This window comes from Typopeltis vanoorti, chromosome 9, assembly GCF_054136105.1.
Source record: "Typopeltis vanoorti isolate ZY-2024b chromosome 9, IOZ_Tvanoo_1.0, whole genome shotgun sequence".
NCBI classification, from domain to species: domain Eukaryota; kingdom Metazoa; phylum Arthropoda; class Arachnida; order Uropygi; family Thelyphonidae; genus Typopeltis; species Typopeltis vanoorti.
In genome coordinates, this window is record NC_143557.1 from 84109382 (window position 1) to 84130417 (window position 21036).

General features: G+C 36.0%; 1 protein-coding gene across 1 annotated transcript in view; it reads left to right on the forward strand.

The window, feature by feature from the left end:
• Positions 1–21036, forward strand: part of LOC150103211 (neural-cadherin-like) — a 540895-nt gene that overhangs the window by 297958 nt on the left and 221901 nt on the right. The window contains exon 20 of the mRNA XM_090397648.1: positions 19842–20101. Coding sequence (XP_090253774.1) covers positions 19842–20101 — 260 coding nt within the window. The remainder of the gene's footprint in view (positions 1–19841; positions 20102–21036) is intronic.

Genomic DNA, 21036 nt, shown 5'->3' on the forward strand with positions numbered 1-21036 from the left:
TGCAGACTTGTAGCGGATTTATTTAGAAGTATAACATCATCCGCATAAAGCAAAGAGCTGACATTAACATCTCCGATTTTGATATCAGGTTTAATACCACTTTCCTTCATAATGTGATCCGTATAGATAATGAATAACAGAGGGCATAATGTACATCCTTGTCTCACACCAGATTTAACATTAAACCATCTTCCTGTACTTCCTTCAATTCTAACTGCTGACTTACAACTCAAATAAAGACTAAGTATTGCTTGATATAATGCCCCATTGACACCATATAACTACAGCGTATTGAATAGCTTCTCTCTTGACACCTTGTCATATGCCTTTTCCAAATCGACAAAACTTAAACACAGATCTTTGTTATATTCCCATGCTTTCTCGACTATTTGTCGTAAAGTGAAGATCTGATCCTGACAGCCTCTATTTGGCCTGAATCCAGCTTGTTCTTCACCAAGCTTTTCTTCCACAATTCTTCTCAACCGTTTCTCAAGTATACTTGCATAGATCTTGCCAGGAACACTCAGTAGGGATATACCTCTGTAATTCTCACATTCAGTTTTATTTCCCTTTTTATATATGGGTACTATGAGAGCTCTACTCCAATCATCGGGAATTCGTCCCTCTGTCCAGGCTTTCTGAACTATGCAGTGCAGCCACTATAAGACTTTTATACCACCATACTTCTGGTCGAATATCATCTACTCCTGCTGCCTTTCCACATTTCAAGCCTTTGATGGCTTTTTCTACTTCAAGTATGGATATGTATTCCTGACTGCATGCCTGGTCAGTGTTTTTTACCACTGTTCTGTCATCACCTTGTTTCATTTAGCAGTTTTTCAAAGTAATTACTGCATACTTCAAGGATATCTTTTTCTCTTGTTTTCACTTCACCTTTATCATCTCTAATTCCTTTTACAGCACTCTTTCCTCCATTCCTAAGCTTCTTCAACAACCTCCAGAATATTTTGCCACCTTCTTGATATTTATTTTCTATATTCTTGCCAAAGTCCTTCCATGACTTTTGTTTAGCTAGTTTTACACACTGTTTAGCTTTCTTACATTTGTCTCTGTATTCTGTAAGAGTAAAAGCTGACTTATTTGCCAAAAACTTTTGATATGCTTTCTTCTTCTTTTCCTTCACTGCCTCTTTAACTTCCTGTGTCCACCAGGGAGTTCTGATTTTTTTATCCTTGCACACAACCTCACCACATGCCTCTCTGGCAAAATCAATCAATGTTTTCTTCAGTTTGAAACTGAATCTCCAAGGTTTGATTCCTTTTCTCAAACTCTTTCATTTTCTTTTCAATAATCTTTCTGTATTTTAGTCTACAGTTCACATCTGAGAGCTGCTCAACTTTTATTCGCTTTAAAACTTTCTTACATATTATTCTTTTCAATATGAAATTCGATTTTATCCTGCTCAAGACTAAATAGCGATCACTTCCAATTTCAAATCCTCTGTACACTCTGGTGTCCTGCAGCAGGGAGAAAACATCACTATCAACAATAACATAGTCAATGAGACTTTTCTTATTCCTAGCCTCTTCTCTCCATGTGAATTTGTGCACATGTTTATGTTGGAACATGGTGTTAGTAATAACCAGTCCATGTCCTGAGCAGAAATCCAACAGAGATTTGCCATTATTATTAGCTTTGCTCTTTTCTCTAAATTTTCTCAAAATATTTTTATATGTCTCACAATCATTTCCTACTCTGCTATTTAGATCCCCAACAAGGACCAACTTTTCCTTTTTCATTGTGTCAGTTGCTTTTTCTAAAGCGTCAAAAAATTCCTCCACTTCTACCTTAGTAGAACCTTCTGTGGGACCATAGGCACAAATAAGTCTCATTATCCAGTTCCCCATTCTCATATTTGCCCACATTACTCTACTTGAGACTGACTGCCATTCAAGACGATTAGCCTCATATTTTGTGTTGAAAACTATGGCTACTCCTTCTTTTCCTTGATTGTCATTGCCTGAAAATAACGTTTTGTATTTATTGCTCAGAAAGATCTCACCAGTTTTGGTCTTTTTTGTTTCAGTCACCCCTATTATGTCGATGTGGTACTTATCTAATTCCTCAGCTAGCTCCATTTCTTTGCTATTCAGGCTTCTTACGTTGATAGTACCGATCTTTAACTGTGGTGATGTTGGGTTGGGGTTTGTTTTCAGATTTGTTCCAGTAGCTGACTTTTCGCTGTTCACCCTGGTTCCCTGGCAAAAACAATGTGGGCCTTGTTTAACCGGGCGACACCCCAGCCGGCATGAAATTTTGTCATGTTGTACCATCATTTTTTATTTTGGTTTAACCCATAAGAATACAATTTGGTCGGCTAAATCCCAAATTGCCAGCCCATCCTCGTTCGTTCAGTATCAAAGTAGATACCCAACCGGGTGCAGAAAAGTCGGTCTAAAGATAAACAGAGAAAAAACTAAAATCATATTTGATCATTTTGTAACACCAAAAAACATAATAATTGAAAACAATTTCTTGGAAAGAGTCTCTTCATATACATACTTAGGTCATCTCTTTGATCTAAACTGTGGACTGCAAAAGGAAATAAATAGGAGAGTTCAACTTGCGTGGAATGCATTTAGAAAATTGAAAGGCATTTTTCAAAACAATGATGTTTAAAAAGGAAGACATTTAACCAGTGTATACTTCCAGTCATCTCATATGGTTGTGAACTTGGTCATGAACAAAAGCACTGGCAAATAAATTAACAACTCAAAGAAAAATGGAGAGGTTGATGCTAGGCATCACATTAAAAGATAGAAGCGAAACTCCTGGATAAGAAGCCAGGCTTGCATCATTGACATCATTCTTCACCACAAGTGACTAAAATGGAAATGGGCCGGACATCTATCCAGAAGAGAAGATGAGTGATGGACCACCATACTAACGAACTGGATTCCTAAAGAAGGGAAACCAGGCCAAGGACGTCTTAAAAGAAGGTGGAGTGATGTATCTTCAAATTTTGTTGGGGGAAAATTGGTCAACTATTGCCAAGAACAGAGAAAGGCGGAAAGAACTGGAGGAGGCCTTCATCCACAGAAAATGGCTGAAAAGAAAGAAGAAGATGTAACCATTTCCTTTACTTGGAAATGTTCATAAAATTCAACTCTGAGATTGTCTTCCCTCAGTTTTCATATAACTATTTATTCAAGAATTTTCACTTGGCTGTTTGAAAATGCAATGGATGCTTTTGTTATTGATTTTAATTTTATGAACACATTTATAGATTTGTGCAGTGATTGTATGAATTGCTGTAACACTATAAAATAATTTTTATGTGTTCGTTTACCAGTCATTTTCCCTATTTGTTGCTTGCATGTCTTTCAGAGTACTATGTGTCTCAATTTTATCATGAATTGTTGAAACTGTGCTCTTCGCAGGAGCTATTACTTGGTCAAGTCTCTCTTTTCCTTGTCTTTATGCTTCACCCATTTTCGAATTTCTATCATTGTGATTTCTTAGTATATACCATTGTGGAGGGGGGGGGGTGAATTCTAAGTAGGATGCTATAGTCTTAACACATTTAAGGTTGCATTACAGTTTTGTTGAGTTTCTTTCTGATTGGTTTATTACTTGTCTAGTCTGCAGTATAGCCAGCTTATACATTTCAAAGTATTGCAATAGCATTGGTTCATCTAGGCCTTCCTTGGGCTTTTCTTAGCATTTTTGCTTCACACATCTGTTTTGCTTAATCTTTTATTCCTTCTCTTTAAGTAGCTGTACCACTTTAGATTAGCTTACATGCTCTTGAATTCTAATGACTTTGAGTTTCTTTCTGCTATCGTCAATATTTAGTATGTGATTCTGCTGTTGATCTGCCTAATTTTCCACATAGATGATGTCCATAATCTTTCTTTCTTAATTTGTTTTTTACCTCATGTATCCATATCATAATAGTCTTGTGTAATGTTCCAGAGGTATGATTTATATGAGGTGAATATCAAAGCTGGAAACAGCAGAATTTATTGAACTAGAAAACAAACTTCTGTCTCGCATCAGTACTTCTGCCTATGGCCAGGTAATTAAGATATGGTTTTTTTGTAGTGCCTCAACTGAATACTTGTAGTTCATAGACACTGAATACAATGTCTCTTCAGATGATTGAAAAAACTACTGAACAAAGAGAAGAGCACAACAGCAATTTCTTGTAATTGCATCATTTTCTCCTGTCTAGGAATATCTAGGGTATCCTGTCCCACAAAATCCAGAGTAGGATGCTTCAGATTCAAGCATTGCAAAGGTGCTATGATGGTCAAGAATTTAATTCATCAGCAAACAGCTGTATGTCTCCTGTCAAATCCTTCCTAATGTCATTAATGTATACATTAAATGACTGATCCTTGTTGTACATCACTGGTTACCTTAAATCTTGCAGCCTCACATCCTCCACATACCACTTTTTTGATATCTGTCAGTCAGCCATCCATCCTCTTTTCCACATTAATATTTTATAACCCAATCCCATATTCTCCAATTCATGCATCAGTCTTCCATGCCATATTCTGTCAAAAGCCTTAGTGAAATCCAAAAAGTACTATAATGTATCCATTCTCCTTGTCTAACTCAATGCTAACATTATTATAGAATTTGATCATCATGTTGCTCAAACATGATCTTCCCTTAGTAAACCCATGCTGTTTGTTGCAAAGTAGAGAGATTTCCTGTCGACTCATTCCTGCCTAACCAACATTTTCCAAAATATTCACCATCATTCCAGAGATAGATTGATAGTTGGATATTTCATTCTTTGTGTCACCCTTGTGCAATGGTTTACCATTCATTTTTTTTTTCTCCCATGGAATCTTTCCTGTTCTGAGATTCAAATTATATAGTGGTTAAAGAAATAGTCAGTTCAGCTTCAATACTCTTTTACATCTGTGATATCAGATCATTTCCTATTGCTGAATTCTTATTCAGTTTGTGCAATTGTTCTAGTACCTGCTCATACACCTGACTTTCTTCTTACAGTGAGCTAAATATTGCATATGCCAGGTTGATAGCTTTTATCAAAATGGGCACTCATTAGCTGAACAATTTCATTTTCTGTCACCTGCATACGATCTGCATTCAGTAGTTATTATTTCATGTTCATGCTTTCTTTTAGTTGCAGTATATAAAACAGAATTCTTTTGAGTTGTCATTAGCTTGCAGATTCACTTTCTTTTCATACTCACTTTGCTTTCCATACAACAGTTGTAATTCTTTTGGCCTGTTTCTTATATTTTTCATTATGGACATCTATATGCATACAGTATTTCTCCCACATCATATTTTCTTTACAAATCTCTTGCTTAATAAGATTACATATTCATTTCACTCCTGTCCTATTTATTCTTCGAACTCTATGGACATGTTACGTTATTACGTCTTTTAAGTATTTTTTAAAACGTTTCCTGCCCAAGAACCAATGCCATAGTGCAGAACCTAGCATACTCCTCAGTTGGTTATAGTTTCTTTCTTTGTAGTTTAGCATGTAACCTTTTCTGAATAGAACATTTATTAACTTAACCACTTTCAAAGTCATTACCACATCATCACTGTCACCAACCAGAAGCAGTATAGTTATTTCTTTAACTGAAACTCACCCTGTTGCTGTAATTGGATCTAACACTCTTTAACCTCGAATTCCTTCTGTCACATGCTGCTTGAGGATGTTGCCTTGAAGCAGCTTAATAAATTCTGTTTCATTCTTCTCATGAAGTTTTACTGCGATCCAATCAATGTTTGGATAAATAAAGTTCCCAATTTTGATTATTCTTTCCTCACCCATCTTTATTTGGTGATGTAAAAATCGAGTGTTGTTTGTGCTTGTAAAATTACTCTTATTTGTTTTCGAACTTGTTAATAAGTTCTAAACTCAATATTTTACTTAACTTTAGTATTCTACTTGATATACAGTCATAACTCTGAGCTCTAAATACGTGCTTGAATTAGTCTCTTATTTTTAATCCTCTCATTCAACTTTAATCCCCCCCCCCTCTTGTCTCAAGGCCGTAATTATGCTTCTACATGTGCACGAAACTTTAGAACTAAGAAATTGCCTCTGCTTGGAGCCGATCTCTTTGTCTGAACTACTGGCGTTTTTCTATTTTGAATTCTGAAAATTTATTTGTTTGTATGGACTGCGCCATCAGGATTCATAGATAGGAATTGAATATCCTTCTAAAGAAAAACACTCAGCAAAACGGAATTTTTCTCTTGTACTTATTGCCAAATCTAGCAACACAAAATTTCTATCTAACAGACGTGACTCCTCGATACTCTAGGTCGCACAGATTTGATTGTTATGAGCAATGCATTGGTATGCAGGAATCAGGCAAATTATTTGACAACCAAAACAATTTATTCATGCCAATTGAATGTACACTAAAAGTTAACACTACACATTCAAAACCTCTCAGGCTCTATACTTTTCAGCAATATTAGCTTGGATTCAAATTAATCAACCTAGCTTTAAAATTCTCCTTTAAACAAATTGACTAATGCACTAATTATTCCTATGAATTATTCATACACTAAAACAGACTTTTGTCATGTTGTACCATCATTTTTTATTTTGGTTTAACCAATAAGAATTTGGTCGGCTAAATCCCAAATTGCCAGCCCATCCTCATTCGTTCAGTATCAAAGTAGATACCCAACAGGGTGCACCACGAGAAGGTGAGGATTGGACATTAGGTCAGAAGCCCTGGTCAGCTCTCTGCATTCCTTTAAAGGCTATGTGGAGGTCTCCACTCAGTTATACAGCTTTGACCCTTAAGCCAGAGAGGCATGTGGTGAGGTTGTGTGCAAGGATAAAAAAATCAGAACTCCCTGGTGGACACAGGAAGTGAAAGAGGCAGTGAAGGAAAAGAAGAAAACATATCAAAAGTTCCTGTCAAATAAGTCAGCTTGTGCTCTTAGAGAATATAGAGACAAATGCAAGAATGCTAAACAGTGTGTAAAACTAGCTAAAAAAAAGTCATGGGAGGACTTTGGCAAGAATATAGAAAATAAATATCAAGAAGGTGGCAAAATATTCTGGAGGTTGTTGAAGAAGCTTAGGAATGGAGGAAAGAGTGCTGTAAAAGGAGTTAGAGATGATAAAGGTGACATGAAAACGGGAGAAAAAGATATCCTTGAAGTATGGAGTAATTACTTTGAAAAACTGCTAAATGAAACAAGCAGTGATGACAGCACAGTGATAAAAAACACTGACCAGGCATGCAGTCAGGAATACATATCCATACTTGAAGTAGAAAAAGCCATCAAAGGCTTGAAATGTGGAAAGGCAGCAGGAGTAGATGATATTCGACCAGAAGTATGGTGGTATAAAAGTCTTATAGTGGCTGCACTGCATAGTTCAGAAAGCCTGGACAGAGGGACGAATTCCCGATGATTGGAGTACAGCTCTCATAGTACCCATATATAAAAAGGGAAATAAAACTGAATGTGAGAATTACAGAGGTATATCCCTACTGAGTGTTCCTGGCAAGATCTATGCAAGTATACTTGAGAAACGGTTGAGAAGAATTGTGGAAGAAAAGCTTGGTGAAGAACAAGCTGGATTCAGGCCAAATAGAGGCTGTCAGGATCAGATCTTCACTTTACGACAAATAGTCGAGAAAGCATGGGAATATAACAAAGATCTGTGTTTAAGTTTTGTCGATTTGGAAAAGGCATATGACAAGGTGTCAAGAGAGAAGCTATTCAATACGCTGCAGTTATATGGTGTCAATGGGGCATTATATCAAGCAATACTTAGTCTTTATTTGAGTTGTAAGTCAGCAGTTAGAATTGAAGGAAGTACAGGAAGATGGTTTAATGTTAAATCTGGTGTGAGACAAGGATGTACATTATGCCCTCTGTTATTCATTATCTATATGGATCACATTATGAAGGAAAGTGGTATTAAACCTGATATCAAAATTGGAGATGTTAATGTCAGCTCTTTGCTTTATGCGGATGATGTTATACTTCTAAATAAATCCGCTACAAGTCTGCAAGATTCTCTGACTAAATTGAATAGCTGTTGTAATAGATATGGTATGAAGGTCAGTAATAAAAAGACAAAGACAATGAAAATAGGCAGAATCATTGAAAATGTCAACTGTGTTGTGAATGGAGAACCTGTGGAACAAGTAAAACATTTCAGCTACTTAGGCACAATTTTTAGTGAAGATGGTAAATTAAATAATAGAAATAGACAACAGAATCAGTAAAGCTGGTATGGTGGGAAGTCAATTGAATAAATTCATATGGAATAAGAGAGAAATTAGTCGGAACACTAAATTAGCTGTATACAAGACAGTGTTCAAACCAGTTTTAACTTATGGATCTGAGAGCTGGGTCAGAAGTAAAACATTTGCCCAAAGACTAGAGACCGCAGATATGAGAGTTCTGAGAAAGATTAGAGGCGTGAACAGATGGTCAATGGCAATATCATATTAAAAATGAGGATATTAGGAAAGAACTTGACATTGGCAGCATCCAGGAATGCATTAGCAGAGCTAATTTCAGGTAGTATGGTCACTTAAATAGAATGGGAGAGGAAAGATTAGCAAAACAAGTGTTCTCTGCCAGGTTGGCAGGAAAACGACCCAGAGGAAGACCAAGATATAGGTGGATTGATACGGTACAAAGTGCCTTAGACAATAGAAATTTGGAGTCTTGACAATTAACAGACTGATTTGGAGGAAAATTGTAGATAGGAAGTTAGTAATGATGTAATTTTTTCATGTAGTACTGTCATATCCTGTACACCCCTTGAGGGTACATGGCAGGAATTTGATGATGATAAAACAGACTTGTGCATACTACATCATATTTCAACTCAGACATTAAATTTTATCACATACTCTAAATCGTCACATATATCAACTCTATCTTAACACACATAACTCAGCAGGATATTTCACAAATTTAACTCACGATCTAGAGTCCTTATTACTGTTCTTAACTCTAACAAAATTTCAATACAATAGTAACTTCTGCCACAAATTTCACCTCTAGAAAATTCCTATACAAGTCCTTACTTTTTAGTCGTTTAATGTGCAATAGTAGATCGTTACCTTAATCTTTTACATTCCAATATAGCTCACTACCGGGTGCCTTTTACAATATTGAAGACATTTCATCAAACGAGACCCTTAGGAAACTTGGCTGCTGGAATTCCGGAACTGACCGTCGTTACTGCATAGTCAAGCCTTCTATTACTTCCGGATGTCTGTTGGCAGGACGTGGCTCTGCAACCTTCAGTCAGCAAGACACACTGAAATTCTTTGCATCGAGGACTGGAACTGAGAGCCGGAACAGTGTCTGGGTAGAGGCGATGACAAAAACCAAAAAGTGCACACCACAAGCCACCAACGAGAAAGAGCCTTCTCAACTACCTGCAGGAAAGGGAGTCTTGATCTATCGATCCTTCCCCTTTTTATTCTCTTCCTTTGCCCTTGGAACTGCCACCGATTCATTGCTCTGGATTTTTCTTGGAAGGGCTTTCCCAGCCACCATGATGTCGCTGCATTAAGGTGGGAAACCCGTGCATACTTGACCTTCGCGATAGTGATTATCTTAGGTTACCATAAGTTAATCTGTCTGGAATATTTCTTTGTCTGAAACTTTCCTTTGTTACAATTAAATTTACACTTAACTTTCTTTGTTCTGTACAGAAATTTGGCGGTCACAATATTTAACAGTTTACTCTAACTTATTTCCATACTACATAAATATAAAAAAATTGCTAATTAACCACAAGTATTTTGTATGGATTTTTGTTTTCTAGTAAAATCGGCATATAAGGAATTGTTGTACAAAATCCTTCTATGCAAGATTTTACAGTAATGCATTTCTTCACCATTAGCAACCGATCCACTAAGTCTGTAACTTAGTGGATCGGTCTGTAACAAGATCAAACGCTCCACTATGTGTTTGATTTTGTTAGACTCTACCTCACAACAGATGGCTTCAAACTCACTGCCACATGAAAAACTGTTACTAGTATTGCAGTTGTAAGTCTCAATGCTATTTGAATTCTGCCATTATTGTTCTATTCCTGACCTCCTAACTAATCTCACCCATCTTTGGAAAGATTTGGAGAAACCCATCTATTGTTCACGATATATTATAGGCATTCAGTCATATCTGACACCATGGCCTGAACAGCTACCATCTTATGACCTTCCACCTGCACTTGCTTGGAATTCAAGCTTCCTTACCGTCAATTCATTGCATGCCATGTTGAACAATAGATGGGTTTCTATTGAAGCACTAATGGAGAAGATTTCTCCATTAGTGCTTTAGTACCCCAGGATTCTGTACCCTGATGACCCATTGTCGTGACGACTCTTTTCTGTCGTGTTCTAATTACCATCTAGTCCAAGCCACTTTTATAATTAAAATAACTAATTACGAAGTGATCACCGATCCAAAAGTAGGGAAATTTATATTTATACTGCGCCACCCTATTCTTAGATTAGTCTATATAAATAGTAGGATCAGTTCTAAATTAAGTTAGCAGTCATCTCATTAGGCCGAATTATTTATTATCATTTTTACTTGGGGTTCCCGCAAGATTCGAATATTTATGAACGGTGCAATAATAAGGAATTCAGGCAAACACAATATTTAGATTAACAAAATAAAACATTTAATATATGATATGGTTAACAAATACAAGAACTCTATTTTAAAAATGGAACTACACAAATAACTTAACACATCTTCCTAAATCAGTTATGCCAATACAATGTTCTAACTTCCATATACAATTCACAGTCTCAAAACACAAATCTTCTTATCTCAAGTTAACATAACAACTTCACATTTATTCAGTCTTCACAAATCTATCAGCTCAATGTTTATATTCACAGCAGGCAATAAACTACGTAAGCTATATTCCAAGCAACAATATTCCCGGACCTTGAGCATCGGAAATATATTACAGTTAATGCTAGAATAGAAAAACTTATACAACTACTCTTACCAGACAAATTCTTCAATACATCAAATTATTGAGAGAGCACTTATGAATTAACTTAATTAACATTAGCGGAACACACACATAACAAATATTCTCCATAGTTTAAACTGTATTACTGTAAGTCGCACTTCACTATTCCAAACAACAGTAATTAGGTACTAATATCTTTTCCTGTTCACTTTTCTCCAAGTAATCAATATAACCTTTTCCTAGGGCAACATAGAAATTAATCGTAATCCAGATTAACTGGAACTAATCAGAATTTTTGCATTGACTGTCCAGTTTCCTTTTATCTGATTACGGCATCAACCTTTCTTCATAACAACAGCAGATTTCGCTTATAACATTAAACTTTATGTTTCACAACTTATAGGTTCACTTCCGAACACTATACTCATAAATTTCTGCCCTGAGGATTATATAATCTTGGTTCCGCAAAACTCTCTCCTCACTCCTTAATAATAATTCTTCTCTTCCTCTCTATCTTATCTATGACCTTCCTTCTTCTTTACCCTTTTTCTCTATATTCTATATGACCTTCACTCCCACCTTACATTCGAACGCCACGCTCTCTTCACTCGTGGTTGTTTACGCGTGCGTCTCCATGACAACAGACTAATCGTAAACATTTCGCTAATGTAATGTATGCTCTCTTACTACTAGATGACTGATTACATAACATTAAATATTTGGCAAATAAGAACAACAGAATATTTAAGCTACTTCTTCAACTTTTTGATTACGTATACAGTTAAATATAAAAATATACTTTACGTTACATCATATATATTTAGTTATACAAAATTCTAAACATATTATTATTTTATAAACTAATAATAGGTCAGGTTTTGAATAAATTTTTAATTAGTAATTCTTAATTAAAGAATAATAAACAATTTTATATAAACCATGATTAATATTTAATAAGCAATGTTAAATGTGAATGAAAAATAATAAATTACATAACATAGCTTCATTCACAATTTAACACCATGCCGTTCCTCCATTACATCACCGATCTTATCTCTCTCTCTCTCTCTCACACACTTCATATCCTATTCACAGCTTCGCCGTTGACAAAACAAAGTCCACAAAACATGTGGACATTCTTGGCATATTCCCAAGATTTCTCAAAGACTTGCGTTAAAGTGAAGATTTGGTCAGTTGTGCTTCTACCAGGACGAAAGCCACGTTGTTCTTCTTGGAACTTTGACTCAACTACTCCTGCATCTTCTTTCCAAGCACCTAGCATATACTTTACCAGACAGGCTGAGAAGAGAGAGATGCCACAATAGTTGCTGCAATCTCTCTGGTCTTCCTTCTTTAAGATTGGTATTATTATGCCAGTCTGCCACTGCTTTGGTGCCTGCCCAGTTATTCAAGCAGCCTGACACACTTAGGTCAGCCAGAGAACACCGTCTCGATTTAAGGCTTTTAGCATTTCAGGCTGAATTTCATCATCACCAGCAGCCCTACCTGATTTTAGTGATTTTATTGCTAAATGGACCTCTTCTGCTGTGAGACTAGTCATCACCCCGATCTGCACCTCTTGGATGTCCACAACTGCCGGGCCACCCAGGTTAAGAAGGCTCTCAAAGTATTCCTTTCATCTGTGGAGGATATCCTTCTCGGTTGTTAAAAGTGCACCATCAGAGGCTTTAATTGCCCTTGCTGTGCACGATTTCCTTCATCAAAGATGGTGGATGGTCTGCCAGAATACCATGTTTGTAATTGCATAGGATGAGTCTAATCTTTCTCCAAAGAATTCCCAAGTCCTCTGCTTTACTGCCTCAGCAGCAGCTTTTCACACCTCAGTGTACTGGAAATGCATCTCAGGTGACCTGACCCTAAGCCATGTTAGGTATACCTCCTTTTTTTTTTTTTGCATGGACTGTTTTTTGGACTTCTTGGTTCCACCAAGGTGTCCTTTTCTCACTGCCCATTGCCATGCCGAACTGCTTTTTGCCACAGCATAAGAGTGCAGAGCCAGTGACAGCTGCTCTGAACAGCTCCCACTCCTCCTCAACATCTGTAGTATGTCTGGGAACCTCTTTGAACTTGGAGGAGATGTTAATATGTAAATTTCTTCCTCACAGCCTCATTTTCCAATGCCTCCCATTTAACACAGTATAGCTGCTTGGGTCTACGAGCATTGATGGTAGCATTTGGTTTCTGTAGCCAACAACAGGGTGGTGGTCAATTGACAGTTCTGCCCCCTCTCCTCACACGAACATCCAGTACTGAGGAAAACAGGTCGGCTGAAACTATAAAGTTAATCAGAGACCTTTGTCTAAGTGTATTCATAGGGACAAGATGTTTGTACAGCAGAAGTCTGATAAATTCAACCCATTTGCGTTAAGGTCAGGGTCTCCATTCCTCCTAACCACACCCCTCCATGTCTGGTCATCTGTTCCAACCCGTGCATTGAAGTCAACAATTAGCAGGACTGATTCCATGTCTGCCACCCTGTCAAAAGCAACATCCACTTCCTCTAAGAAGGCAGAGTATTCTGATTCCAGATTAGGTGCATAGGCTTGCACCACAGCCAAGTTGTGGTTTTTCATCTAGAGCCTTAACACACACATACCCTTTCCCCACAATGGGGTCCACTCAGCAATGCAGTCTGACAGCTGGGGGCTTGTGAATATTCCCACACCCGCCTGAGCATACATTGTCGGGCTCACACCAGAGTAGTAGAGCTCCCACTCCTCATCCAGGTCAACAGCTCCAGAGACTCTCCTCTTGGTTGAAGAAAGCCCGACTAAATCTAGTTCGTAGCACTTGGCTTCCTCGACCAATTCCTTTTCTTTCCCTATCGGTTCAGGGCTACTCAGGTTTCCCCTCATTGCAGCTAGCTTTACATGTCTGCAAGATGTTTCGCTATCCACCTCCTGCAGACATGCCCAGTAGCTGATGCTCACCCTGGAAAATCTTTCTAAGCAATAAATACCATATCAACATAATAGAGGTGACTGAAACAAAAAAGTCAAAAACTGGTGAGATGTTTCTGAGCAGTAAATACAAAATGTTATATTCAGGCAATGACAATCAAGGAAAAGAAGGAGTAGCCATAGTATTCAACACTAAATACGAGGCTAATCTTCTTGAATGACAGGCAGTCTCAAGTAGAGTGATGTGGGCAAATATCACAATGGGGAACTGGACAATGAGACTTATTTGTGCCTATGGTCCCACAGAAAGCTCTACTAAGATTGATGTGGAGGAATTTTTTGAGGCTTTAGAGAAAGAAGCTGACATAATGAAAAATGAAAAGTTGGTATTTGTTGGGTATCTGAATAGCAGAGTAGGAAATGATTGTGAGACATACAAAAATATTTTGGGAAAATTTTGAGAAAAGAGCAAAGCTAATAATAATGGCGAACACCTGTTGGATTTCTGCTCTGGACATGGACTGTTGATAGCGATGTTTTTTCACTGGTGCAGGACACCAGAGTGTACAGCGGATTTGAAACTGGATGTGATCACAGTTTAGTCTTGAGCAGGATAAAATTGAATTCCATACTGAAAAGAAGAACATGTAAGAAAGTTTTAAAGCAAATAAAAGTTGAACAACTCTCTGATGTGAACTGTACACTAAAATACACAAATATTATTGAAGAAAAATGAAAGAGTGCGATAACAGGAATCAAACCTTGGATATTCAATGGAAAACTCTGAAGAAAACATTCTGTGATTCAGCCAGAGAGACATGTGGTTGTCTGCAAGGATAGAAAATTCAGAACTCCATGGTGGACACAGGAAGTTAAAGAGGCAGTGAAGGAAAAGAAGAAATCATATCAAAAATTCTTGGTGAATAAGTCAGCTTAGAGAATACAGAGACAAATATAAGAAAGCTAACCAAAAGTCATGGGAAGAGTTTGGTAAGAACATAGAAAATAAATATCAGCAAAGTGGCAATATTCTGGAGACTGTTGACAAAGCTCAGAAATGGAGGAAAGAATGCTGTAAAAGGAATTAAAAATGATAATGGTGCCATGAAAACTGGAGAAAAAGATATCCTTGATATATGGAGTAAGTACTTCGAACTATTGCTAAATGAAACAAACATTGACAGCACAATGGTAAAAAACTGAACAGGCATCCAGGAATTCATATCCATATTTGAAGTAGAAAAAGCAATGAAAAGCCTGAAATGTGGAAAGGCAGCTGGAGTAGATGATACACATCCAGAAATGCATAAGTATAAAAATCTTTCAATGGCTGCACTGCATAGTTTAGAAGGCCTGGGTAGAGTGACGAATTCCAGATGATTGTAGTACAGCTCTCATAGTTACCCATATATAAAAAATGAAATAAAACTGAATGTGAGAATTATAGTTATTACTCTGCTGAGTGTTCCTGGTAATTTCCTGTAATAAACCATTTCCCAAGAATGCAACAATTCTGGAGAAACTGCTAAGAAAAATTACGAAAAATAAGCTTGGAGAAAAAGAAGCTGGATTCAGGCCAAATATAGGCTGTCATGATGATATTTGCACTTTACGACACATAGTTGAGAAATCATGGGAATATAACAAAGATCTGTATTGAAGTTTTGCAGACCTGCAAAAAGCATATGACAAGGTGCCAAGAGAAAAGCTGTACAGTTATATGGTGTCGATGGGGCATTATATCAAGCAAATACTTAGTCTTTATTTGAGTTGTAAGTCAGCAGTTAGAATTGGAGGTAGTACAGGGAGATGATTTAATGTTAAAACAAGGATGCACATTATCCCCTCTGTTATTCATTATCTATATGGATCACATTATGAAGGAAAGTGGTATTAAACCTGATATCAAAATTGGAGATGTTAATGTCAGCTCGTTGCTTTATGCAGATGATGTTATACATCTAAATAAACCTGCAAAAGTCTGCAAGATTTCCTGACTCAATTGAATAACTGTTGTAATAGATATGGTATGAAGGTCATCAATAACAAGACAAAGACAATGAAAATATGTAGAAACATTGAAAATATCAACACTATCATGAATGGAGATACCATACAACAAGTAAAACATTTCAGCTACTTAGGCATGATTTTTAGAGAAGACAGTAAAAAAAATATGGAAATAGACAACAGAATCAACAAAGCTGGTATGGTAGGAAGTCAACTGAATAAATTTATATGGAATAAGAGAGAAATTAGTCAAAATACTAAATTAGCTGTATAGAAGACTGTGTTCAAGTTAGTTTTAACTTATGGATCCTAAAGCTGGGTTAGAAATAAAACACTTGACCAAAGGCTAGAGACTGTAGCTATGAGAGTCTTGAGAATGATTAAGGACATGAACAGATAGCATCAATCGCAATATCATATAAAAAACGAGGATTTAGGAAAGTACTTGACATTGTTAGCATCCAGGAATGTGTTAATAGAACTATCTCAGGTAGTATGGTCACTTAAACAAAATGGGAGAGGATAGATTAGCGAAATAAGTGTTGTCTGCCAGGTTGACAGGAAAAAGACCCAGAGGAAGATCAGGATATAGGTGGATTGATACAGTAAAAAGTGCCTGAGAAGACAGCAATATAAGATCTGATAATATTAGTCTTGACAGGTAACAAATTGATTTAGAGGAAAATTTTTGATAGAAAGTTAGTAATGATGTAAATTTTTCATGTAGTACTGTTATAATATCCTGTACACCACTTTGAGAGTACATGTCATGAATTTGATAATGACTTTAGTAGCTAAAAATATTAAAAAGATATTGCTAAATGTCTAGAACAAAATGATATTAATGCAACTGATGCAGCTACAAGGAAGAAGATACTAGTAGCAGAGTTATGAAGGTATCTTATGTTCTTATATTCTTACATCCCTGTGTTTTCTTTCTTGTAGCTATAACAGTTGCTTTAATATCATTTTTGTTCTAGGTGTTTATCAGATCTTTCCTGACCCCCCATCCCTCGGAGCTAAAAATTTTACAAATACACTTCTGAACTGCAGAATTAGTAACATGAACTCATTTTTATATTTTAAACTTGTGGGATATCTGAATTTTAATACAGTTATCCTATAGGCTCTTAGTAATAGGTTCAGATTTTTACAGAAAAAAGGTGTGTGTGTGTGTGTTGAAAATACTTTTCATTCAGATACTGATTCTTCGACTCATCTTTGACAGAAAACTTATATTTCTTGCACACGTTCATCAACTTAGAGAAAAGTACATGAGACCTTTGAATCTCCCCAACTCCCTGCTTTACTGAATGGGTGCAGATTGATTTTCATTTCAACATCTTGATCTTAATATATGGATCTGCAATGTTTGCATCCCTTCCATTATCAGGGTGTAGCTGCTCTTGTCTTTCACATATTGCTTACTCAGTCTTCATGTTGAAGCAAATGAACTGGCTGTATCACATATATGGAAACAGTTGTGTCCTAACTATGCACTGAAAATAGTCCCTTTCTGCGTATCCTATGGACTAGTTCCTTTTCTGTGTGTCATGCCAGACTGCCATATATCCTTCTGGTATGGGTGTTAAGAAATTATGGAAGCTGTTGGCATAAATGTTGACAACATTACCTGCATCAAACATAACAGCATTCCTTCATGACAGGTGTGCACTCTGTTCTGCAACCTCTCGCCTTGTTAATTACAGAAGTTTTCCGCTTCGTCAGTCTACCTGGAACTGTTTAATGTATGTAGAGTAGCCCATTCTGATTTCTTTCCCATCTATATATTGAACGTTCAAGATCTGAGATCTCTGTTGGCTTTGTTGCTGTTTCCTGACATTACTATCTCCAACCAGATCCTCCTTGATTGCATTAATTATAAGGCAGAGTTGCATTGAGCTTGCACTTGTGCATATAAAAGAAATCTGAAAAGGTGTGTAATTTATGCAGACTCATTGAGTTCTTTACATGCTATCTTCTCTATTGTATCCACATCTAGTATTTTGTGAGATTTTCCAACTGTTGTACAGAAATAAAGATCCTAATTTTGATGTTTGTGTTTGCTTTCTGGTCACATTGGAATTAAGAAAATGAGACTGCAGAGATTCCACTGCTCTAGTAACTGCAGTCTTTTTTTTCCCTTTATTTTCAATTATTTACTCATTTGTTTATGATTATTTACTCATACCGTGTATGCTTCTGGAACCTTTGATATGTTGCAACAATATCACATTTGCTGTCATTGCACAAATAAACCAAAAATCAACCAATCACTCTTTCTGCTTTCTTGCAGTAATTTTTCACATTCAACCAAAGCAATTACGCTGTATGTGCATTCTACTTGCATCACAGATCTTTGCTCCTGGAACACACATGTTGCTTGGTTGTCAAGCAATGCTTCATGGAATCACTGTATATCATATTTTTTTCATCCATTTCTGTGTCCTTAAACCTTTTAACATAATTTAACTTAAACTAGGCTCCTCCCTAACATTGTCATATTTCTGTTCAATTTGTGTTTATTCTCATAGTTTTTTCCTCTTAATTTAATGCACACATCCTTGCTTTCTTGCAGTCACAGAGATACATTCTCTGACTTCACATCATGTGTTTTTATTTAAACAGTGCTGTGATGCTCCATTGCATTGTCCTGTCTGTACTGTCCATTCCTAAATCCTGGAGATTCTAATATTTAGTAAATATTTTATTGCTGTTATTCATTTATTTGATGGTATTCCCTTTAATGTGCACCACTTGCTTTTATCATTCAAATGATTTTGTATCCTGCTTGTTTGAATTCTTGTTTTTAACTACAAAGATGAATTTATATTTGATATGAAATAACTAATAATTATTTTCAGTTAATCTATTTGTATATTTGGATTATTTATATGTTCTGGACCTGTATCACAAGTTGAAAATGTGAAGGTATCACTGTGAACAATAATGTAGTACTGTACTTTAGGAAATTAATAAGATATTTCTCATATGTTCTCTCCATGTGAATTTATGTATACATCTTTATGTTGTAACATGGTGTTCATTAATGACTGGTTCATGTCCTGAGTAGATATCAATCAAGAAACTACGTTGTTGTTGTTACGTTGTTTTTCCAAATTTTCCCAGAACAATTCTGTCAATCTTGTATTCATTTGCTACTCATCTCTTTAGATCTCCAAGAACTACATTTTTTTCTTCTTTATATCAGCTGTCCTCACTAATGATGAAAACAAAAATTCAACTTCTTTTCTCCCCAAACTTCCTGTGCCTCATTGTCCCATTTCCCATTATATAATTTGCCCATGTAACCTTTCATGAAATTGCCCTTTCCTGTTCCAGAAGTGTTTGCTTAATGATGAATAAAGTAGCTTTTCATTCCTTTCATTGATTATTACTGTCTGATTAAAAGATTTTTTTTTCCCTTTTCATTATTATCTTTAAAGTTTCTTTTTTATTTTAGTCAGTCACGGTAATTATGTCCGGTTATCCAAGTGTGTGTTTTTGCATTCCTTCTGCTAGCTTGATTTCTTTTCCATTGATGTTCCTTTAGCTAGCTGATCTGTTGCTCCCCCCCCCCCCCCCCCCAAAAAAAAAAACAAAACAGCATGGAGGCCTCACTTAAGCAATGCTTTAGCTGACATGATATTTGATCCTATTTTACTTAATGTTTGATTGTGATTTGAGGTGAAGTGAGGATGTGACTTTTTATCAGAAGCACTGGTTAGTTAGTTAACCACATTCTTTACAGACCATCTGGGAGACTTCTGGTTTCCTGTCTTTGGTCCTTAAGCAGCCCTGAGTTTGCCATGTGTTATTGGTTATGAATGGCTATAATATTGTATTTATTTCTTTATTTTTATCTTTTGTATATGTGTAACTTATTTATTTTACTTTTTTGTTCTTTAATTTTAAGATTTTTTTTCTTTCTTTACTTTTTTTTTAATGTATTTTTACAGGAACAGGTACAGCAACAATTAAAGTTAGAGATGTGAATGATATGCCTCCTAGATTTGTAAAGAAGGAATGGTATGTACAGGTGGCAGAAACTGAAGGAGATGATATTCCAGAAATCCCTATTCTTGTTGTTTCCGTAAATGATGGTGATCTCTTGGAAACAAATCGTTTCAGTTATAAGGTTGTGGGGAATGTCTTTGGTGCAGATAAATTTACTATGGTGACTAATTCTGATGGTACTGGCTCTTTAAAGATTGCTAAGGTACTTCTATTCATTAGTAAAATTTTTCTAATAGTTTATTTTTATTTCTTATTGGCTTTTGCTGTTTTATTTTTGTTAATATTACCTGAAATTTATGATGTTGTCTTTTGTGTTCTGAAAAATACCATACTCATACATCAATTGTTAATTCCAAAATGATTCTGCAATTTATAAAATTTTTCTGAATTTTTCAGTTTTAAGTTGTTTATAATCAGAAAATTTGAAACTTTGTATTCACTTTTCTGCCTATTTTGTATGTAAACTATTTCTACAAGTGACTCATTATGTAGATGCAGGGCAGAAATGGATTAAATTTCTTCCAAGGATGTAAAAGTTTATATTGCATGCTGCTGCTGTTATTTTTTTTTCCCTTTTTTTTCTTCTTTTTTCTTGCCAAAACTTTTTCTCCTCAAAACTAGCCAGTGAACAAGTGCAGTGGATATAGGACATATTCATAGCTTTAGCTGTCCTAGCATTAAATAAAATTGACTTTAACATCCATTTATTTTCCCAAAGAGCTTAATGCAATAATACTAGACAAAGTGAATCATCTTGTATGAATGAAGTGGAACAGACAAAGTTTCAAATTATGGCATATATTTTCTGTTGGAATGAATGAAAGCTGTGTGAAGTTGAAATTCTGCATTTGCTATATATGAGCAAACTAATAACAAACTACATCTGTATATATATATATTGGTTTCTTAGAACTGGAATGAAAATGACCCTGTATAGTGAAAAACATACCCCCCCCCCTTTCTTTCCTTCTTTTATGACTATCATACAGCATATAACCCAAGCAACATTCTTTCTCCCACAAACCTGCTACATAGCTATAAGCCAAGCAAAGCACAGTAAAAAATTTATTATAGCACTAATTTCAATGTGAAGGTTTTTTTTTTTTTTTAATGACAACATGGTTTGTAAATCGAGGA